Source organism: Lycorma delicatula, chromosome 3 (assembly GCF_047948215.1).
Source record: "Lycorma delicatula isolate Av1 chromosome 3, ASM4794821v1, whole genome shotgun sequence".
NCBI classification, from domain to species: Eukaryota; Metazoa; Arthropoda; class Insecta; order Hemiptera; family Fulgoridae; genus Lycorma; species Lycorma delicatula.
In genome coordinates, this window is record NC_134457.1 from 134,244,707 (window position 1) to 134,265,093 (window position 20,387).

Below are 20,387 nucleotides of genomic sequence, written 5' to 3' on the forward strand. Positions count from 1 at the left end.
CATTGAGGCTGCTAGGAGTGTGGGGAATGTGTTTTATCTATCTTAAATTTACAAGTGGGTTATCTTTTATAAATTATAGTTTTATGAAATTAATAGGTTTTCAGTATTTGATTTTTTATTTAGGGAAGGAGTATTTGTATAAAATTTTAACCACTGTTTCAATTTTTAATTTTAATCACCTGCTTCAGCATTTGTAAAAGGACTCCCTCAACAAAATATAAAAAAAAATTGTAGAGATACGTGCATTTGGTAAAAAGAATGACTTGTATAGCCAAGCAGTTATAGCAAGGCACTTGCGGAGGGAAGTAAATGTATGGCTGTTAGTAGAGGAAAAAGCGTCTTGCTAGAATGACTCCTGCTATATGTACATTTAAGAAACACAAGGAGATGAGTTGAGAACCTCCACTTATTTTAAGACAATCAGATAAATTTATTGTATACTACATTATTTATAGTTAATACAGTTAGTGTGCAATGAAATCCAAATTCAGATGTAATTTATCAGTTGTAATCACCAATTTTTTTCAAAAGTTATTTATTGATTTCAGACACTGAGTTCAATGACATGATATTTTTCTTATGAATTAAATTCAAAATTCTGTTGTTTATCTTCCGTATTGTTTTTATTTAGTTATACAGCAAGTGCTCATGAATATATTAATGTTAAAAATATTCTTAATTAAATTTCCTTTGTATTATTTTTTATAATTTTTCATTTTGAAAGATTTGTTTTTAATGTCAGTCTATTTTTTTTTACTTTTAATGTGTTATGCAGGAAATTGTTAACAAATGATACATTTACAATGTTAGAATTAGAAATGCTATTGTTAAATTTAAAAAAATAAAAAATAGGAAGCTTTAATTTGAATTAATAGAGGGATTCTCTGGAAAATTACTGTTTACTGAAAGTGAAGTGAATGGTTGTGATTTGAGACTGAAAATGATAGGATTTATAGAAATGTGGTTTTGATAGTGCTTCTGAATCATTTAGAAAAAAAGGAAGTGTACAAAGAATTATTGATGAACTTTATCAAAGGAAATATCAGAAAAGTGAATCATTTGTTGTTTTTTACTTTACAATAAAGGAGCATCATTTCTTGAACTTGTGATATAAAATTTTGTGAAGAATTTTACAGGGACTCCTCTTATATTAAATTGTAGAGTTTACAAAGCTTGGTAGATGAAAGAAGGATCAGGGGTTACAGGGGTTTATTTATGTTGAATAACTGCCTGGGAACTTGGATGCTGAATTCAATTTTAATGTTAAATTTAATTTACACTACCGAAAACCTGGAGAATTAGATTTATTATTGTGAAGAGATTTTTTTTTATTGTACTTCCTAACCTGATGGGTGTTTTGTGGCGAGTACTGTAATTGCTACATTTTTTTTGTGAGTAATAATTCTAATCAACTTTAAATGTTTTTGAAGACCCAGAAGATGATTTGAATTTACTGTTTGTGATCTCACATTGATTCTAGCATATTTCAAGGTATTACTGCTTCTCATAGGAGCTTGGAACCTGAGGGAAATTTTACATTGATGAGTAATTTTCAAATTGGCCATAAGGACTCCTTAGCCAGCTGCATAGCTGCATCACTCATTCTAGGCGATGATAACATGGAATTGTTTTTCGCCCAGAAAACCCCCCCCAAAAAGAAAAAAAAATGCTGATTACAACTTTGCTACAGATTGCTTCCATAGTTGAACAACAGTACTTGCATATATTATGTCAATTGATTGACTTTTTCTTATTTTTACACTTGTGCATATTCTATCTGAGAGTTCAGCATTTTAAACTGATGTTTACTCATAAAGTGCAAATTCTCTTTTTTACGGTATAATGTTCAATCTCCAAAACCTTGGAGTATTTCATATGTGTTAGTGCTTATATCCTGAGATTACACATATGAAAAACACAGGTTTCCGTGTGCACATTAGTGTCTTGTGGCACATGAATGACTGAATCCGTGGTACATCTCAAATCACTAAATAGTTATTACAGTCTAGAACCTCTTTGACTTCTCCTTATTAACCATATAATCCTAAACAATGTCCTATCTTGAACAGGTAATAATAGTTTATTGGTCAAAGATTTAATGTTTAGTTAATAATTATTTGATAGTATATATGAAAACAAGTAATTCAAATATCTTCTTTTTTTTATTTTCTACTTTGAATTTATACTACCATGAAACAGGCGGTAAGCCTGTCAACAAGTAGAAGTTTTTAGGGTTTAGATTTGTCGGTTCTTAAGTTTAAAAATAAATTTCAATCCTAAAATAATATGTCTTCAATTTCAAATTTCATTCTGTTGTGTGTGATTATTTTACATTATTTTTAATTATGAATAAACTTCTTGATTTCATGAAAAAACGTTGTAGTTTTACATCATAATTGCATTTTTTTTAAATTTCTCTGAAACTTAGAACTGTGAATCTAAATAGTGATTAGTTTTTACATATAGAATAATAGAAGTTTGTATTACTGATTGAGAATTTGTTTATGTGTAAGAGAAAGTAATTTACAATTATTGTGGAGTGTTTTTTTCAATATTAGACAAAAAAAAATTATTGCTTAAACACTGGTTAATGTATTTTATAATTATTAAATAGATTTGAAACTTTTGTGGACCTACAGCAATAGGCTTTGCATGTGTTGGAAGAATTATTTTCTATGCTTGGATTGCATTCTTAAATATGTTTTATGTCAATAATTAGTCTTTGTTCCATTAATATTCATTGCACACAGTAGGGCTATGTATGGGATTAATATTGCTGTGTTTATCATTAGACCACTAAGGAGGATTGCGGGATGTGTTCACATTCTGTGAATGAAGGAATTTGAGAAATTCTTTTATAGCTCTTATAGAAGATATAGTGTAGGGTGTTGTAAGAGTTGATAAATTGGTAAATAATGTGAAGTTTGAATGACCTTGGTGATTATCTTGAAAAAGTCTTTTTTTTTGTTATTTACTATTGGATATATAACTTAACTTTATGATCAATTAATTGCTATGCATAACAGTAACTATTGTCTTCACATATTGGTATAAAGTTGTATGATCATTGTTTTACAGGTATAAATCAAATGCATATCGTGCTAGTGTAGAAATTGTTACAAGTGCAGATAAAGTATCTGATTTCTGCAAAGATGTTTGTCGAAAATTACAAGTTTGTCCTTATTTATTTGGCCCAGTTGCAGTCGGTGAAAAATCTTGTCCTGAAAATTGTAGCACCTTATCAAAAACAAGATTCTGTAAAAATCGCACTACTGGATCCAGTAATGATAATAGTAATTCAAATAATTCAAGTAACTGTAAGTAAACAAAATTAATAATTGTTATCATTCTTTATTTAATTACGCTGATAACACAACTTTTGTTTGTTAACATGTGATACATAAAACTTATCTCGTTTAATGTTGAAAATGAATTTGAAGTCAAAATTTTTCCATCATACTATTTTTTTGAAAAATTACAAAATTTAAATTTTGAAAACTGTTGATATTGTATGATGCATTATTATACACATATGGTTTTTTTTATTTTTTATGATTACTTTATATTTATTTGTTTTGTATTTTTAACTCTTCAGTTGATAATTATGAAACAGTAACTTAAGTCATCACACAAACATCATATTATCTACCTATTGAAGGATATAAGAACAAGATTCTAATGTTCAAAACAACACAAAGCTTGTCAGCTTTGTTAGCTTACTGCTTTTGTAAGTAAATCTTTCAGTCAGTATGATAGCTCTATTAAGTGAATCAACAGTGAAGACTCAAAATGTCTTGTAAATGTGTAAATGATTTGGGCAGTTTTTGTTATGTATCTGGTGAGTTCAACATAAGAAAAAACATTAACCTTTAACTAAAAAAGTTATAAATTGTACTTTGACTGTAAAATCGGTTTGTACAAAGGCAAAAATTAAGTAAAGGAATTTTTGTTGTCTCACATTTAAGGGGACAGAGTTTAATTTTCCCTGTGAAAATTTTCTGGGTGTCCATAAATCACAAAATTACCAGGCTATTGTAGATAAATTTATACAGAACTATGGGATGGAATATGCCACTAAAAATTCATTTCCTGCATTTACATCTGGATTTATTTCTGCCAAACCTTGGGGCAGTAAGTGATGAACATGATGAACATTTCCACCAAGATATTTCAGTGTTGGAATGCTGTTACAAAGGCAAATGAAGTGTTTGTATGCTAGCTGATTACTATTGAACTTTGAGATGTAGCTGAGGCTACCTGTAAAAGGAGAGCATCTGCTAAGATGTTCTAATGACATCACATATATTTCATTATATTAACTTTTATAGACCTTTGTTGCATTATTTCTGTTAAACTGAGAGCAATAGGAAGATTCTGTGTACAAATATGTAATTTACACAAAAAACGCAATGCAGAGAAAGGTTTCTCACGTAGAAAACATTAAAGAAGTTTAAGTTTTATTTTGTATATCAGAGTTATTCAAATCTAATATTTTTGTCATTTAACTACTTTATTACTTCATGAACAATGATAGAAAAAATACAAATATGGTAGAACTTTATTTTTATTTACTTATGAACAGTGATAGATGAGGATATATTGAAAATAAAATAAAAGATTGGAATTTTCGGTATAACCACAATCTAGATTCAATGCATAAATAAATTTTATTTATTAAATTACATTTTTTGTATTAACCAATAATTCTTTTTTTATGTTCAGAAAATACTGAATCAAACTATTATAACAGTTGATAGATGTTATGTTGTTTGTTCAGTACTTTGCTCTTCTTCCTTGAGGAGCATGATATTTTGTCAACTGTTAATTTTGTCTGTATTTTAATATGTAAGAATTTCATCAGAAAATATTTCTAATATTTTCTGATGTAACAAGAACATACATTTGAGACAAGAGGTATGATAGAGTGTCATGTTACAGGTATATGTTAAAATTTGTTCCATTTATGACATTGAATGTTGTGTTTATTGGACACTTATAAATGATAACAGTATGTATTGAAAGTACATTCAATGTAATTTAACTTTGTTGTTCTATAGGAATCAGTTTATTACATTGTAGTTTTGGCTATTGGCATTCTACCTTATTTCATATCCTTCATTTTCCAGGACAATACTTTTTGAGAAGTTCCAATTATTATATATAACTATCAGGTTGTTGGAAAATGACCCACCAGGTTGGTCTAGTGGTGAACTCGTCATTGCAAATCAGCTGATCTCAAAGTTGAGAGTTTTAAGGTTCAAATCTTAGTAAAGGTGGTTACTTTTATTTGGATTTGAATAGTAGATCATGGATACTGGTTTTCTTTAGTGAATTGGGTTTCAGTTAACCACACTTCTCAGGAATGGTCGACCTGAGACTGTAAGACTACACTCATTTATATTCATACATATCATCCTGATTCATCCTCTAAAGTAACATCTTATGATGTTTCTGGAAGCTAAACAGAAAAAGAAAGAAGATAGATTGTTAAAAAATAGATTATTTATTGTCTTACCAGGTATGGGAAAAATATCAGTACAATATCTTATAATTCAAACTGGATATTTATTTTTATGTGTATTTATTAAACTGGAAAGAAAAATTAGTTCTCTATTAATTTGTATTAATTTACACTTTCCTTCTACATTTCAGTTATTTTATTTTAGGATTAAACATTTATTTTGTTTATAAAATTGCTAAGTAGTGTTTTATTCTTGTGTTATAGTAATAAAAAAAATAGTTGTAAATCCTGGTGTTGATAGCAGTACATTACCTTCAAGTCGAAATAGTAATAGATTGTTTACCTGGCCTAGAAGAAAAAGAGGATTGGAAAAAGATTATTTTTCAGGCTTTGGTAAAGGTAAGTTCAATATTTATTTTTTTATAGTATGTTGTTTAGGTCAACAAGATTCCCTTTACTCACTGTGTTCATTTTGCTTTGTAGAATAAAAGATAGAAATGTTGAAGGTGTTTTATTTATATTAAAAAGGGTGTTATACTTCGACTTTAATATAATAGTAATAAATTTACCTCTAATGTAAATTTTAATTACCACGGATGTGATATATCATTTTAAAAAGACAGTGTTTTAATAAATTGAACAAGTTAGACACGAAGAGAAGTAAATAAAAGAGAAATGAATTAAATATACTGCCTCTTGTAGAAGATATTAAAAGACATAAATCTAACTGTATGCTCATGTAAGCTGAAGATAAGAAAATTTTTACCAGCCAAGATAATGGAGTACAGACCGAGTGGAAGAATAATTTGAGAAAAACCTTTAAAAAGATTACTGACTGCTGGAACAGGCTGCATAGTCTATCTGTAATTATAGAAAAATAATATATATAAATTAAGTGTAAAAAAAAAAAAATGTTAAGAGAAATCTTTCTAAAAGTTTATGCAAAACAGGCCATATTTATCAAGTTTATCTTGTTATACTGTCTTAACTTGTCCTTAACAGAAATCAAGTGACCAGCAAAATATTCTGTAAACACTGGATTCTATTTAATACAGTTTACCAAAATTAAAGACTTGCTGCTTACCTGGAGTTCCATATGGATGTCAAGGTTATAATATTGCTTATTCATTATCTTAGGTATTTTACGTACACTAAAATAAATGTTTTAACATTTGTTAAAACAAATTATATTTGTACAATTACATTTATAAACATTTACATTTACAAGTATATTTACATTTATAAATATACTTAGAAAAAATACTTTATAATTTTTTAAAAATTCATTTATTTTTTATTTTTCTCCTTAGCAGTTCTACATATTGCCAGTCTAATAAATTTACTGGACTGTAAAAATGTTTGTGATAGAAAGGTATGCTGTTTTAAACATTAGTCAAACAAAATTTATGAAGATCAAATGAAAAAACTATCATTCTTTTGTGGTTTTAAATATATCTTAAGGATTTGTTATGCTGAAAGAAAATTTTCTATATAAGAATGTAATATGATAAATTAAGATATTATAACAATAATGACAGTAATTATAACCTTGCATAGAAATTAGTTGTAGATATGTTATTAACATTTTTTCTATCTTCATATTTAGGATGTAGATTTATAAACCATCATTTTATTTCTGGCCTTGTCTATTTTGTCTTAGTATACAATTTATTAGTACACTTTAGAGTTATAACCATATGTTTAGAGAGTGTTGACTTGTTTATTTGTATGATGTGCAAGTGAAATGTTTCTTATGATTATTAGGTAAGTAGGTATAAGTATTATAATTCCTTCTAAGTACTGTAAGTTAAGTAAGTAATTCAGTTATTTTAGTTTTTAAATTATCATGATTCTATCATAATGGTGGATATTATTTGATTACAGACCTTGATGATAATAGTAGCTCTTCAGGAAAACGTGTCAGATATGAAACAAGAGGTGTAAAGCTACCAAATTTTGGTCTGAAAAAACCAAATGGAACAAATATTAGCAGTAATGGTAGTAATAACAATAATAATAATAGTAGCAGCATTTCAGTAAGATCACAGAATCATCATCATTCCCCAACTGGTAGTGAATGTTCTAGTATTTCTAGCAGTATGAATGAAAATTCATCTTCTCTCCATCAACCACCATTAAAGTAAGCACGAACAAAACTGATTGAAATGCTTATTTCTGTAGAATGCTTTAAATAGTGATCTAACAGGTTGGTTATCTTTTCTTTTATTCTATTCTTACAATACTGTTTTCATAATGTAAAAATTTTATAAAGACCCAGCATGCTATTGGGAACCTTTTTATTTGCTGTGTTATTGTGTTGTAACTAGTTATCCTAGCATGTGGTATTTGATTTTTTTAATATATTGTATATTATATCACCCAATATGACATGTGGTTTATTGGTTGTTGCATATCTACTTTGTGTAATTATTTCTCAGTTGTGCTTCTAGATTTTTTTTCTGTATGGATGTTTTTTCTATTATTATTCTTTTGCATGAGCTGATAGTGGTTTGGAATTTTTAATTAGATTATATTAGGTGTTTCATGCTACAAGTTCCTCTTTTCTGGAAAAAAAAAATAGTAATCTGAAAAAATATATCAAGAATAGTAGGATAAAAATATTCTGAAGGTGGGTTTACTTTCAATGTGTTTTCCATCATCTGTTTGTTTCATAATTAGTATGGTGCATGTTGTTATTTTTGTATTTGCTTAAAATTACTATTTTAATAAGCCTAATTACCACTTTACTTGTTTAAAGCAGTTGTTTTAATTGCCGTAGTTGTTTTAACTACCTTCAGGTAAGTCTTTTGGTTAATGCTGTCTTCTTGTTCTTCTATATACACTTAAACCTTTGAATTCCTGATTGCTCCCATTTCCTTTCAAATTTCTTATAATTTTTATTTTTATATTCTTTTTTCTTTTCACTGTCATAGGTCCTTCTAGAAGTGCTTTAATAAATTTTTCTCTTCTCATGAATTATCTTATTAACTTGGTTAATATTCTGAATTGTTTGATTAAGTTTCTATACTTATTTGTTCTTCCCATTACTTCTCCATTTTTCACCCTACCTTTATTCTCTCCATTCTTCCCCATGTCAACATTTTAAAAAGCCTTTGTTTGTTATTTTCCTTGGTGTTATGATTCACATCCATTTGCTTGAAGTGTGCCTATACATTTAAACAAATCATTTTACGAGATAATTTTTCAATTCTGTCTTATTACGTAACTGTTCCTTTCTATTAAATTTCTATTAAATGGATTCACATCCATTTGCTTGAAGTGTGCCTATACATTTAAACAAATCATTTTACGAGATAATTTTTCAATTCTGTCTTATTACGTAACTGTTCCTTTCTATTAAATTTTCATAGGCACTGTTTATTCAGATTTTTTTCTTTGTGAAATCTTCTATTAATATGCTTTTTAAGTTTTTGTTTTAATTCCTCTTCTGTTATTTCTTAACATTTTCATTTCATTCTATATTGTTTGTATTCTGAATGTTTTTTTCATTTTGAAGTTTATGGTGGTTATTTTTTTGAATGGTATTGGAAGAGTACATTAAAAGTAAGCAGAAAATTAAAAGGAAAATAAATTATTTTAATAGAGCTTAAGGCCAGGAGTTATCTGATAGTCATCTCAACCATTAATTTGATTTATTCAGTTGCCATTGAATAGGATACAATACTTGGATAGCTTTCTTACAGTAAAAGTAATCACTTTATTTAGCTCCAATAAAAAATCTGCTAGAGTAGATTCTGGTACCATATATGAAACTAAGGATAGAGGTTGACAGAATTCTTAAAGTACCTTTCCTAAAAAGAAAGGATTAAGATTAAGGACAGATTAACACAGAGGGACTGCCTCAGATCTAGATTATATGATGCACAGAACCTGCCTTTGTATGTTCATTAAATAAGTAAAAAATAAATAAAAATTTGGAATGTACTATAAATTACAATAAACGTGTATTTAAGTATAGCCGAGCAGTTGTAGCAAAGCGCTTGCGAAGGGGAGTAGATGTACGACTGTAAGTAGAGAAAAAAGTTACTTGCTAGGACAGTTCTGCTATACATTCCTTAATTCTTTAATGTTATGTTGATGTAAAAAAATACAAAGAAATGATTTCCTTGATATATCTAGTAGCATTGTTACAGATGAGCTTCAGTGAAAATACTTTCTGCATGTATATTTTAAAAGTTCATTCTAATTAATTTTCAGGAAAAAACGTGGACGTCATTCTAAAGCTAAAAAAGAAGAATTAAGAAAGGCTGCTGAGTTAGCATCTGATGCCAGAATGGATGATAGTTTATATCAGGTTGACTCTAATCCATTGTTATGGACTGTTGAAGATGTTTATGATTATCTCCGCAGCACTGATGACTGTGATGTACTGGCCAATTTACTTAAAGAAGAGGTAATTGTTTAAATTTTACAGTTTTCTTGTTTGTTAATTTTCAAAGAAAGATAATAATGTTTGGATAGATTAGAATGAGATTTATCCATATATATATATATATATATATATATATATATATATAGTTATTATACTTTTGTGTAATATATAATATCATTTTTTCTTTAAAAAAAAAGGAAAATGATGATTTGTTGTAGCTTTTGAAATCATTTAATTGTTACTTTCCTGGCACCATAGCTCTAGCTATGCAGCAAAAAATAAAGTATGATGATAATTAGCTAAAAAATGGGGTTTTGGATTTTTCTGTATTTCTCGTTTCATGATCCAGGTACCAGAAAAAACAAAAAAAAATTGGTGGAGAATAATGTTTATATGTGTACATATGTTGGCATGTTTGAAGCTTAATAACTTTTGACTGGATAAACCAATTTTGATAAAATTTTTTATAGTGACTTCTGTATGTGGGACAATTTGTTGCCCCAACATTTTGGAACCAATATCTCCAGGAATTAGTGTAGATAATGTTTTGGGGTCAATTTTCTCAGAGTTTTGAAAATATAACTCCACTTTAATTGAGCTCAGTACATGCATGCATGCATGAATGCACGCATGCTTCTTACCATTAAAAAAAAAAAAAATTGCCCCAAAATTTCTCCTTCCTCAAAACTTGAAAAAAGTTATCTTTTTATTTATTGTGAATGTTTTACAGGAATTTTTTTTATGCCCAAGAGACTCAAAATAATACTTTGGGCACAATATTGGGTTTAGGGGAAATAATCAAAGTTTAAAAATAAAAATATAAATATTGATTTTTTTTTAAATTTTTTAGTTTATTTTCATTTATCATTTTTTTTAGTATATAAGAATAAATGACCAATGCCATGAAAGAATTACACCTTTGTTATCAGCTTTTTTTTGTATTTAATTTATGTTAATAATTAGTAATTTTAGTCATCATTTTTTTTGTGATATTTTAAAGCATTAAGAAAAGATTTCTCTGCTTTATATTGAAAAGTTTATTATTTGAGTATCTTTTTTATTCTTTTACAATTGGAACTTTGGATTCCAAGAAATACCCCAGGTACCAAAACCATAGTGTATATTTATAAAACTGCATTAGTTCCTTCTATTTAACTTATGTATGTATCTGTGATGTTTTCTCCACTATTTATTTAATCTATTCTCATCATTGTTAAGAACTAATTTTTCAATTTCCACTTTTGCATTTTTTTTGTTTGTTTTTTATTCAGTATGTACAAAAAGGAGATGATAAAAAATTATAACTTTTGAAACTATCTTAACAATTTTTATTCAATTTTGTATGCTGTATGATGTAAAAAAGAAAGAAATACGTCATAAATGCCTCTCCTAATTAATAAAATAAATATAATGCATCATGTGAAATATGTTTTAACATTTACCAAAACCCCTTAAGGTAAGCATCAGATAATTAGAAAACCCAAATATAACCAGGTTAAGCTTTTCCGTAAAAGCAGATAATTTCACAAAATAGAAAAAGGCATGAATATCCTTGGCTAATGCATATTGATTGTCATATATATTAGAAATAGAAATATAAAACCATAAAAATTTCCATTCTGTACATAGGGTACTTTACGTCAAACCAATAGCTCACCCACATCATACAGCATCACTACACAATTGATCAGTATTGTCTACAAAAAATAACAAATCTTTAAACTTTTCTGTAAATTTATACAAGTTTTGAAGTTTCTTAGATCTATGGACAATTTATTTGCCCTCTGGGTTTTGAGACTTGGTTCGGGTTTTCCATAAAAAATTAGGGAGGAATTCTTTTGGAAAATTTCATTTTAAACATTGAAGGGCCCTCCAGAGGGAGTTGAAGTTACACCCACCTGAATTGTTAGATTACTCCATCATTCATCCAGTTGGTTGTGTAGTATTTGCATACATTACTTACACTGACTTTGCAGGTGTTATTTAAAAAAAAAATTCTTATTTTATTCTTAAATTTTTTTTCCGTCAAATATACCTTTATTTTATTAACATATTTAGGGGGGCATATTTTTAAAATAAGTTTAAAACCTTTTATTTTTTCCTGGCTTTTCTGGTAATTAAATGAAACTTTTCAAAAATACATAATGAACATTTTTAGAAATTGACCACTCTTCACTTGACAGTACTTCGTTAACTAATTTTTTGTGTATTTGGTTTGGAGTTTTTCACATTTGGTTTATCTAGTGGTTTCCTTGATTGCATAAATATAGATGTAGAAAACAAAACACTTTCAACATCATGATCTTTACTTTAGGATTACTGTAATTAAATCTTTTTTTTTGCTTGATGAATTAATTTAACCCAAAAACTTACAGAGAAGCTTATGTGTGAAAATATGGAAATGGAATTTTTGTAGCGTATGTAAAATGTCATGCCTGACCAGGATTTGAACCTGGGACCCCTGGATGAAAGCCCAAGACGCTACCACTTCACCATGGAAATCGACAATTTACATTATATTTTCCATCATGGAGATTGGGTTTGCTTGTTATTGATCTGAAGAATACTTGTGCAAGAATAAAAAGTAGAAATTAAGTTGTAAGATAAACAAGACTGAATTATTGCATATTAAAATTTTTAAATGTCTTCAGAATGGAAATTACAAATTTTATGGAATTCTGTTGTTAGAGGGCTTTAATTATAAATTTTTGGAAAGTTCGTAGACAAAAACAAAAACCAGATATTCTATCACAGTTAAGAAGTTTATGACAAATTAACAGACCATCCATCTCAAGAAAAAAATCATACTTTTTGTTTTGGACCAAGGATAAGCATCAGTGATCAAATCCTGCTTCATGTTCTGTTTAGTAATATGTTATTAAAACACTGTAAAAAAATGTTATTTAAATCATTCCCTTGAATAAAGAAGAAAATGGCTCAAAACTGAGTTGTGATAATCCATAATTTATTGTAAGCGATGAACCTATGTCTCATTACAAATCTGTTGTTAGGTAACTTTTAAAAAATATGTAAACAATACCTATCAGGTCCAGTTACCAAAGTACTTCTAGTAAAAGAGCATTGTCTACCCCATTAAACAACTTTGAGAGATCAATTATCAATAGAGATGTAAAGCAAGGCCAAGGAAAAAGGCTACACAAGACTTTCCATAACAGGTGTATATCTCACTGCTTAAGCCCTTCCAAAAATAAAATCAATTTCATTAAATTAATTGCTTATTCAAAAAGGGCAGTAGTCTACTTTTGATGCATTGATGACAATAAAAAATATGATCCTAGAGTATTATGAAAATTTCACACTGAGCAAGTTAATATATACAAAGAATGAGAATTACGTGCAAAGTTAATGTATTACAAAGAATTATGCTACAAACAAAGTTGAAAAATATGATTCAGGGTATCATGTGCTGAAAAATAAATGTTACTGAAAAACTGCGCTTATTATATTTAATAACTTTTACTGAAGGGTTCATTAATCATAAGCCAAGCCATTGAGGAGGCCCTGAGCACATGGAAAGAATGAACTCCTATGGTATTTTTCTCATAACTACTTGGGAAACTTTGTATTGAAAAATAATTCTAGTGAATTTATATTACCTTAAAGTTATTTTATTTTCACTAATATCAGTAAAAATAAGCCTGGGCATTTTCCTCTTTTGCTTTCATCTTGGTTATCCTCATTAGTTAGTGGAAGAAGTCAAAGTAAAACATGTATTTTGTCATTGGTAAAGTGTGATTGATAAGTATTGAGAGATAAAGAGAAAGAAGCAGGAAAACAATCAAGAAGATAATTATAATTATTTATAAAGTTAGTTTTTTCACTGTATTGTTTTTTTTCAACATTTAGTATTTTTGCAGAAATCTTTGATTCATCAGAACATCTTTTATGAAAATTAAATTAGATACTTTAAAATATTGAGGATAGATATGTTTATACTTTACAAAAAGAATTAACAAGTGGATTTACCTTTAAGTAACATAATGTCAGAAATATGTATTCACTTTTTAATAGATGTAGATATTAAAAACAGCCATAAAACATAATTATGGATTAGATATCTTGTTGGCATTTTGCCAACAAGATATGAAAAATAGTGGTAATATACTGTGAACAAATTAGTTTAGAATATGATATAAAATTAAGAAGTTAAACAGTTTTCATAAAAATATTGAACACGCTTTAAAAGTAGAAATAAATAATGTATCCATGTTTTAGATATTATGCCGATATGATGTTGATCTCCATGGTGGGAGTGGTAATATTTCAGCCTTTCATCTGGGGGTCAGCTGTTCATCTGGGTCAGGCATGCTAATTTTTATGCACTACAAATTTCCATTCTCATGGAACAAAATGACCAAGCACTTGATGCTCGTCAATCTTAATATTGAAAATAAATTAAGACTGTGCACATATCAAAACCAATATTTCCAATAAGAATAATTAATAATAATAAATCAACACAACCAAAAATTAACAGCATACTGCATTGTGATTTATATAAGCTTAACCTATATAGAAAATAATGTTGAGTTAATTGAAGAATTTAATAAAATACATAGCAAATGAAAATGGTTTTAATGTAAAGGACATTAATAAATATAAATTTAAACATAATTATAAAATAAATAAATTTACAACATTAAAAGAGACTAAAATAGTTTGAGACTAACAATGTAAATATTTAATTATTTTTAAAAGTAACAAAAAAAATTAGATAAAATAAAATTAATAATTATATTATTTGTAATAAAGTAGGAGTTTACCTATAAAATAGATTGTAGAGAGCAAAATTGTAAAAAATTAAACATAGGAATGACAGAAATCAAAAAAAAAATTTCAGGTCATTTACAAGCATATAAATACAATAAACAAAAATCTAATTAGAGTGGGTTTTATTAAGGAAAATAAACATACTTTTAAAATGTATAAGATAGTGAAACATTAGAAATAAATAGTAATAAATTTAAATCCTTATTCCAAAAAAAAAAAAACAAAATAAAAAAGCAGTGAAAATACAGTGCATTTGGAAAGTCACTGTGCAATGTGCTTTAGAATTATATGGTGCATTCTCTTCTTTTGGCATTAGGTTGGTTGCCCTGTGGGTTCATTGGACATTGCTTAGTAATAAACCAAGACGTCAATTGTTGAGTTGTGATTGAATATGCTTTGTTTCATGTTTTGTTTATCAGAATCAGTTGCGAGAAACGTAATGGTTTTTTTGGTAGATGAACTCATTTTTCTTGTTGAACATGCCTTCATGAAAGTGACAAATGTATTGATTTAGTAAAGTTTTCTGAAAAGTTTCCAAATACTTCTGTTCATTCCTTTTATGAAGTGGAAGAACACAAATGAACAGAAGCTGCTTGATATTTTGGATGCTGTGGCCGAAAGTCTGTCAAAATCAGTGCATAAGTTAGCACAGCAGCAAGACTTTCTATCACACGTAAAGCTATAAGAAAAGAACTGAAACTTTTATTTTATAAAGTAGTGTGTGTTCAAGAACTGAAACCTACAGATCATGCCAAAAGAGTAAATTATTGTTAGTGGTTTAAACGTTTTATTGACCAAAATTTCATAGGTATCCTTGACATTACATTTTTTATAGATAAAACTACATAACTGTGGTCGACAACTAATCCCTATGAATGACATGAACAATCTTTACACAAAGCGGAGATTGGAGTCTGGGTCAATATGAGTAGAATGCACACTTTTTGATCCAATATTTTTTGAAAATGCAGTTAATTATTGTGCTGTTTTAACAGATTTTATTAATCACTTAACAGAAATGAAAATCAGTCACAATTGGTTCCAACAAGATAATGCCACAGCACACAGAGGTAACAGGTCAATGACTTTTTGTGAAATGTGTTTGGTGAACGAATCATTTCGAGAGGTTTGTAGCCTGCACAATCGCCTGATCTGACTCTGCCAGATTACTTTTTATGGGGCAGCAGCGAAACATGCAGTGAATCGCAACAGACCATGCATGATTGATGAACTAAAAACCACAGTGACGGCATACATACAAGACATTTCAGTACATCACCTGATAAAGTGTTTGAAAACAAAATGAAATGTGTGCAGTGTTGTACTGAGTTGGAGGAGGTCATTTTCAACACCTTTTATAAATATCTGTTTCTATAAAATAATGAAATAGAAATACTAAGTTAAGAAAGTTGTATCACTACACTCCTTAATTCCAGTGCTTAGCAACTTTCCAAGTAAGCTGTATAATTAATGAAGAAGAAACGTTTTAACATAATGTTAGGATTAGGGTAATAATTCATTTAATATTAACTATTCAAGATATATTTATAACATATATTCAAATTTTGGTAGCAAAGCAATATTTTCATTATCTGCATCAGATTGTAATAGCATCAGAGTAGCTCATTTTCTAATTGAGATAAAACTGATGGTAAATATACTTCTGTGTAATATAATGTAATATTTTAAATTATGTTAATTTTGTTCCACATAAATTGATAAAGCAAAGATTTCTGCAAAAGTACCTGACATGGAATAAAAACAAAGCAGTTACTGAAAAAATTTATTTTTTAAAATAATTATAGCCTGCTTGTTAGCAGGATGCAATTTATTAATCTTAAGATAGACCATAATGTAAAAGATTAATAAGTCCAAATTAATTAATGACTTAAGATGTGAGCATTAGGAAAGAACTTTTACAAAAAATGTTTGTTCTATTAGCATTAGATCCTTTGTTTGTGCTTTCTAAAATGTTTTCGTCAAAGGGTAATGAAAAATGTAAATTTTTCTCTAAATATAATTTTAATTTTTGTATTTAAAATTACAGGAATTTGATGGTAAGTCATTTATGCTCTTGAATCTCCCTTCTTGTTTGGACAGTTTGAAACTGAATTTGAAGACTGCCCTTAGCTTATGCCGACATGTTGAAGCTGTTAAATATACGTTTTTTTGTAAATATGTTATACCTACTACCTCAAATCAACAAATTGATGAACCAAGTAACTAATATTTTCATTTTGTGATGTTTTTAATTAATTTTTTAAGTAATTTATATATTCATTTTTAATGCATTTCATCATTGAATTTCAATTTTTTTTTGTATTTAAGTCTGCATTTGTTAACAAAAAAACTTTATAGTTATTACTGTATAAAGATATATTTGTAATATAGATTATTTTTTTTATGAATAAATGTAAAATATTTGTTGCTCATATTTTGTTAAGTCTTCTTACAATGTTCAGTGATAATGATTATAGATATTATAATAAAAATATCTAAAAAAAAGTTGTATTTTTTCTTGGCCTTAAGTTTTTGTACTATCAGTGAATTTGTGAAAGAGAAAGTTGTTCTTTTTCATATGTTTGTTTTAAAATTTTGTAGTTTTTGTATTTAAAATTGATGTGTTTGTTTTTTCTTTGTTTGTATACTTATACACTTTACTTATAATTTATACTCTTCCGAAAGTTTAAGTACCTCCTTTTCTTGCACTTGTACTTATACTATGTTTAGAGATACAGTTATTTTTTTCCTGTTCTTATTTGTTAAAAAATTATCTTCACATATTAAGATTTTATGAAATATTGGGGAAAAAAGACTGGTCTATATTTAAATTAAAAATCAAAGAGATACCAATGAGCATTCTTTCATTGCTGAAGATTTTTATGAATGTCTCTATTAATAGTATCTCTTTATATCTTTATATATCTCTTTCTCTTAGTATCTCTTTTAAAAGTATCTCTGTTATAACTAATTTTTTGTATCTCTTCTATAAAGAGATACCAATGACTATTTTTTTATTGCTGAAGATAACTATTTCTTTTTTAATTGTTTGTCATCTAATTTTGTGTATTTAAATATTTTTTGGATATGAATATTTAAGTGGATATGAATCTGAACCATTTCTAAAATGACTCGCCTCTCATCCTTACAACTTGCCAAGTACTCAAATTTCATCTGGTTGTTGGCGTGTATGGGAAATGATGTAGTTTAGTTGATTAGTCGTATGACATGTATAGAAACTATAAAATGCAACTGTACTGGTGTGTTTATATATGTAAAATGTATCCAACAGTTACAGTTTATTTTAAGAGAACCATTTAATGTAATTAATGTTTTTTTATTATTTTTTTAATAAATACTACAGTTTTAATGTAGGTTATCAAGTTCAGTGAGTGCACCTTTTGTAGCTTGGCAAATGCCTAGAAAATAATCTAACTCTTGCCATGTACAGGTGCACCTGCAGCATTATTAGATCAACAGGTTCAAAATTCTCCGTTTTAAATTGTCCAAATTTCAAACTTTTCTTTGGTATACACAACTTTTAATAAATCCCTAAGCAAAAGTCCAAAGGAGTGATATCTGGAAATCTAGGTGGCCATGCAGTTAGACCACTTCATCTGATCCAACATCCAGAGAAAGTGTTGTTCAAGAACATGGTAACATCTTGATGAATGTGTGGTGGAGGACCATCTTTTTGGAAACTGAAGCATGCAGGAATCTGAGTAACTTTAAAGTTCTCAAGTATGTTGAGGTACATGTGTCCTGTCAAAGTGGGCTCTATGAAAAAAAAATATGGAGAAATGATGCCACTTTTGTGCAGTCCTAACCAGACATTGACTTTTGGAATGTCTCTTTCATTTTTGATTACTGTATGGGGGTTTTTAGTACATCAGATTTGACAATTGTGTCTGTTAACTTTCCCACATGTATGAAAGATTGCCTCATCACTAAATAACATATAAGATAATTAGTTTTCGTCATGGTGTATTACCTTTGCAGCAAATTGATATCATAGGTGGTGATCATTTGGTTTAATGTGTTGGAGTTGTAATTTGTATGCTCACAAATGAAGCTGCTTATTAATATCATGAACAATGTAACAAGAAATTTTCAGTTCGTAACTAACTTGCTTAATTAACTTTCCAGGACTGGAGTGAATGCATCATGTACACATCACAGTCTCATCAATAACTGAAACTTTTGGATGATTTTCGGTTTGTGAAACTAAACTTCCAGTCTATATGTACCAGGTGAACATTTGAAAAGTTACCACATTTATTATTCAACAGCTGTCAGTCCTGTCATATTTCTGTTTGCAGGCATTATACCATTCTCGAGGGGAACCTTTTTAAAATTATTTTCAAAGGGGTAGAACTCACCCTCTCTGCTACACCTACCCTAACTCAAAAATCTTAAATGGCAATGGTAACATTTAATTATATTAATTGACAGCCTGAAAAAAATAATGAGTTTTGGTGAAAAGAAAATTAAGATCCGTCCAGCCCTTCGCTCGGTAGGTGAGAAAAACTATTTGGGTAGTACTTCTTTTAAATTTCAGCCCAACAAAACTAACTATAAAATTACATGATATTACTTCTTAAACCATTTGAAATAAACATAATGTGTGGATTAAAACTGAAAATTATTTCTTAAATTACTAACAAAATTTTGGCTGTAAATGTTTCTAAATTTTCAAAGTTTGAAAACTTATTTTTTTTAATTGAGATGATGTAGCTTGTGACACCACGTTGGAAGGCCCTTTGAATAATAAGTAATTTGGTATAAACAAAATAAAAATTTGTTCACTGGTATTGAAGATATGTTTAAAAACGTGTTTTTTTTTTTTAGCGTATGTTGGGATACAGTTTACTGACCCAAAGCATTAGGTCTGAAATCACTCGTTCTTCTTAAAAATATAGGTTTTAGGTTTCTTCAGCATTGAAAAAATGTTCCAGTAAATACAGCATTATAACATCAGTTAAACATACGAAAAACCAATAATAAGGACCTACTTCTTTGCTGGTAACATGTTGAAAAATGTATTACCAGACAAACTTAATGATTAGATAATTAAGTAATAACTAATTCATAAATGTCTAATTGTTAATCAAGAACTAAAGCTTAAAGTACCCCAATGCACCCAAACATAGCTTAAATAGCTATGTAGCCAATAATGTATGTGCATGTATGTATTTGTATCTGTATGCAGCATAAGAGTCTGTATGTTGTATTAAAGTATGGGAGCAATATGAAAGTGAAAATTTCAATTATTAGTATGCATCTTAGGATATACATTAGTACAGTATTTAAGAAAATATTAACAAACATATAATGAGAGTACAAAAGAAATGAAATTATATGATAATACAGAACCATAAATAATAAATAAAATAAAATATTGTTGCAGATATTATGATCTTAAAAAAAACATGTTATTACTTATTAAAATATATTATATTAACTCAATCTTTTGCAGTTGGAAGTAGACATAATTTATGCATGTCTTCTTAGTAGACCTTTAGCAGTGTTTACATCAGCTACCCTCATTAGATTGTCAAAACCAGGATAAACTTGGGTGACAATACCGTGCTTCCATTGTATGGGAGTGAAATCTTTGTTGGTGTTCAAAGCTAAATCCCCAACATCAAAATTACGTGAGGAAAAATGCCATTAATTTCGTTGCTGTAAATAATTCAGATAGTCTTTAGACCAACGCTTCCAAATAGACTAAGTTTTTGAAGT

At 28.3% G+C, this 20,387-nt stretch overlaps 1 protein-coding gene across 3 annotated transcripts in view; it reads left to right on the forward strand.

The window, feature by feature from the left end:
• LOC142322027 (scm-like with four MBT domains protein 2) overlaps nucleotides 1-17,120 on the forward strand; it is a 108,717-nt gene extending 91,597 nt beyond the window's left edge. For 2 of the 3 annotated variants that reach the window (XM_075360625.1, XM_075360627.1), the window contains 5 exons: nucleotides 3,079-3,317; nucleotides 5,726-5,860; nucleotides 7,346-7,601; nucleotides 9,680-9,875; nucleotides 16,693-17,120. In XM_075360625.1, the coding sequence (XP_075216740.1) occupies nucleotides 3,079-3,317; nucleotides 5,726-5,860; nucleotides 7,346-7,601; nucleotides 9,680-9,875; nucleotides 16,693-16,872 (1,006 nt within the window). In that variant the 3' untranslated portion in view covers nucleotides 16,873-17,120. Of the gene's footprint in view, nucleotides 1-3,078; nucleotides 3,318-5,725; nucleotides 5,861-7,345; nucleotides 7,668-9,679; nucleotides 9,876-16,692 lie in introns of those variants that run through there. The other variant, XR_012755766.1, reaches the window with a different exon arrangement.
• The last annotated feature ends 3,267 nt before the right edge of the window (nucleotides 17,121-20,387 follow it).